At 58.0% G+C, this 1,972-nt stretch overlaps 2 protein-coding genes across 2 annotated transcripts in view; both read right to left on the bottom strand.

Annotated features, from left to right (window-relative positions):
• The window catches only part of VDBG_00546 (stretch responsive protein), a gene marked incomplete at both ends in the record, with an annotated part of 1,691 nt that extends 1,486 nt beyond the window's left edge, over positions 1-205 (bottom strand). The window contains one exon of the mRNA XM_003008818.1: positions 68-205. Coding sequence (XP_003008864.1) covers positions 68-205 — 138 coding nt within the window. The remainder of the gene's footprint in view (positions 1-67) is intronic.
• Positions 206-709: 504 nt separating this feature from the next.
• Positions 710-1,972, bottom strand: part of VDBG_00545 (conserved hypothetical protein) — a gene marked incomplete at both ends in the record, with an annotated part of 2,343 nt that continues 1,080 nt past the window's right edge. Inside the window, one exon of the mRNA XM_003008817.1 lies at positions 710-1,914. Coding sequence (XP_003008863.1) covers positions 710-1,914 — 1,205 coding nt within the window. The remainder of the gene's footprint in view (positions 1,915-1,972) is intronic.

Genomic DNA, 1,972 nt, shown 5'->3' with positions numbered 1-1,972 from the left:
TTCCGACTGCTTTTCGCTTCTTTTTCGCGTTCAGATCCAGGCCGTCATCCGAGTCGGCGTCCCATACGACCTTTTCCTCAAAGTCAGGGACGAGCTTGCGCTTCCCGAGAGCCCTGACGCCGGGCTGCACCGTCGCATCGGGCTCAGAGGCGGGCTCATCATCGGAGAGAATCTCGATCACGCTGGCAGGCTTGTTGGGCGCCATTAGGGCGCATGGTGGCCGAACGATGTCCTGCCAAATCACCAGGAACCTTGCCAGAACCTGTTGGTTTGGGTTGGCGGGTTGGCGGGGTACTCGAGATGTGCGCTGGGGGAGGGGGGGGCGGTCGACACGAGGTGGTGCGAGACGCGACGGGGAAGGAGCGTGATGTCAGACCCATGGAGCGAAGTCAGGTGACCTGAAGCCTGCCCTACAATCATGTCTGATGCTTTTTCTTGTTTCTGTCCCCCTCACTTTACTTTTCTGGAGCTATATTACTACTATTTTCCGATTCGTCAGAGCCGGCTCTTGCTTGACCTCCATGGGTACTTTGAAGCTTTCGGTCGCTTCTTTTGGGCGATACCAAGTTGTCATTGGCTTTTGCAATCACACATCCATCACTGCGATACACTCTGTCACAGCACACGTAGACTGCATGATACGCTCCGGCAAACCGCCATATTTATACAAAGAAACTCATTATGTACTGATTGTAGTGTAAGTTGCTCATCACAAGTGCCTCGAACTGAGACTGGCAAACGCATCGGGACTGTGACGTCCGTTGGCCCAGTTCATGTCTGCAAACGCCATGCTCTCGCGGCTGACGTGTGCCTTTTGCTGCTGCGCGCCGACATGGACAGCGGGGGCTGCGGGTGCCGGAGCTGTCACCGGGGTCGCCTGCGCCGTAGGCACACTGCCTGCGAAGAAAGGGTTGTTGCTGCTGCTGGCCAGTGGCATCGACACGCTGCGCATCGGCTGCTGGAGCTGTGGTTGGGCGGTCTGTGCCTGCGCCGGTGCCGCATTGACTTGGTTCTCAAAACTGGGCGCCGCAGCCCCAGTCTGAGGTGCGTATGGGTTGCCTGTCTGTTGTGGAGCGAGCTGTGGTTGATTGAAGAGAGCCATGATGGAGGCTTTATCCGCTCGCTGGGCATACTGGTACGTGGGCTGCGACGGAGCGTAGTGCCCTTGTTGCTGGAAGGGCTGAAATTGCTGCTGGAACTGGGGCAGCTGCGGCTGCTGCTGCTGCTGCTGCTGGAAGTGTTGTTGAGGCTGGACTTGCTGTTGAGGCTGGGGCTGTGGCTGAAATGGTTGCTGCTGCTGCTGCTGCTGCTGCTGCTGCTGCTGGATCTGCGCTTGCGTGAAGAACGGATTGCCAACTGACGGCGAGAGCGGCTGTGGGGAATTGTAGAAATTCGACTGCGACTGCTCCGGAATCTGTCCAAGGGGTGGCGACTGAATCCTGGTGGGCGAACGTGCGAAAGGATTGTTGGCAAAGCCGACAGACGAGTTTGTGATGGTGTTGACGGCCAGATTCTGCTGTGGCATCGAGAGTTGGGATTGTGTCGTGAAGAAGGGGTTGCTTCCTGTGGGTTGCTGCTGGACGGGCTGCGGGTATGTCATATTACTATTAAAATTCATGGGCGCGTAGGTCTGTGGTGCCTGTGGCATCGGAGGCGTTGCCGCGGCGTGATCGTAGGTGGGCTGAGATACACCCCCGGTATGATTGGGAAAGAGAGGCTGGGCTGGTGGCGGCGCCAGAGACATGTTGCCAAAGGCCTGACTGATGTCCTGCTGCTGCAGTGAGGCTCCGAAGGGGTTCGCGCCGATGTAAGGGTTCTTGTTCTGGAGTGTTCCGGTGGATTGCGCCGTCTGAGGCTGCGCCGGCCACATGTCAAAGGGGTTGTTCGATGTTGCGGATTGCGGAGAGGGCCTGTCTTGGAACGTCGACTGTTGCGAATGGGGGCCGAGCTCGAGGACATGGGCGTCATGGAG

The sequence above is a fragment of the Verticillium alfalfae genome, genomic scaffold (genome assembly GCF_000150825.1).
Source record: "Verticillium alfalfae VaMs.102 supercont1.1 genomic scaffold, whole genome shotgun sequence".
Taxonomy (NCBI): Eukaryota; Fungi; Ascomycota; class Sordariomycetes; order Glomerellales; family Plectosphaerellaceae; genus Verticillium; species Verticillium alfalfae.
This window is presented reverse-complemented; position numbering and strand designations above follow the sequence as displayed.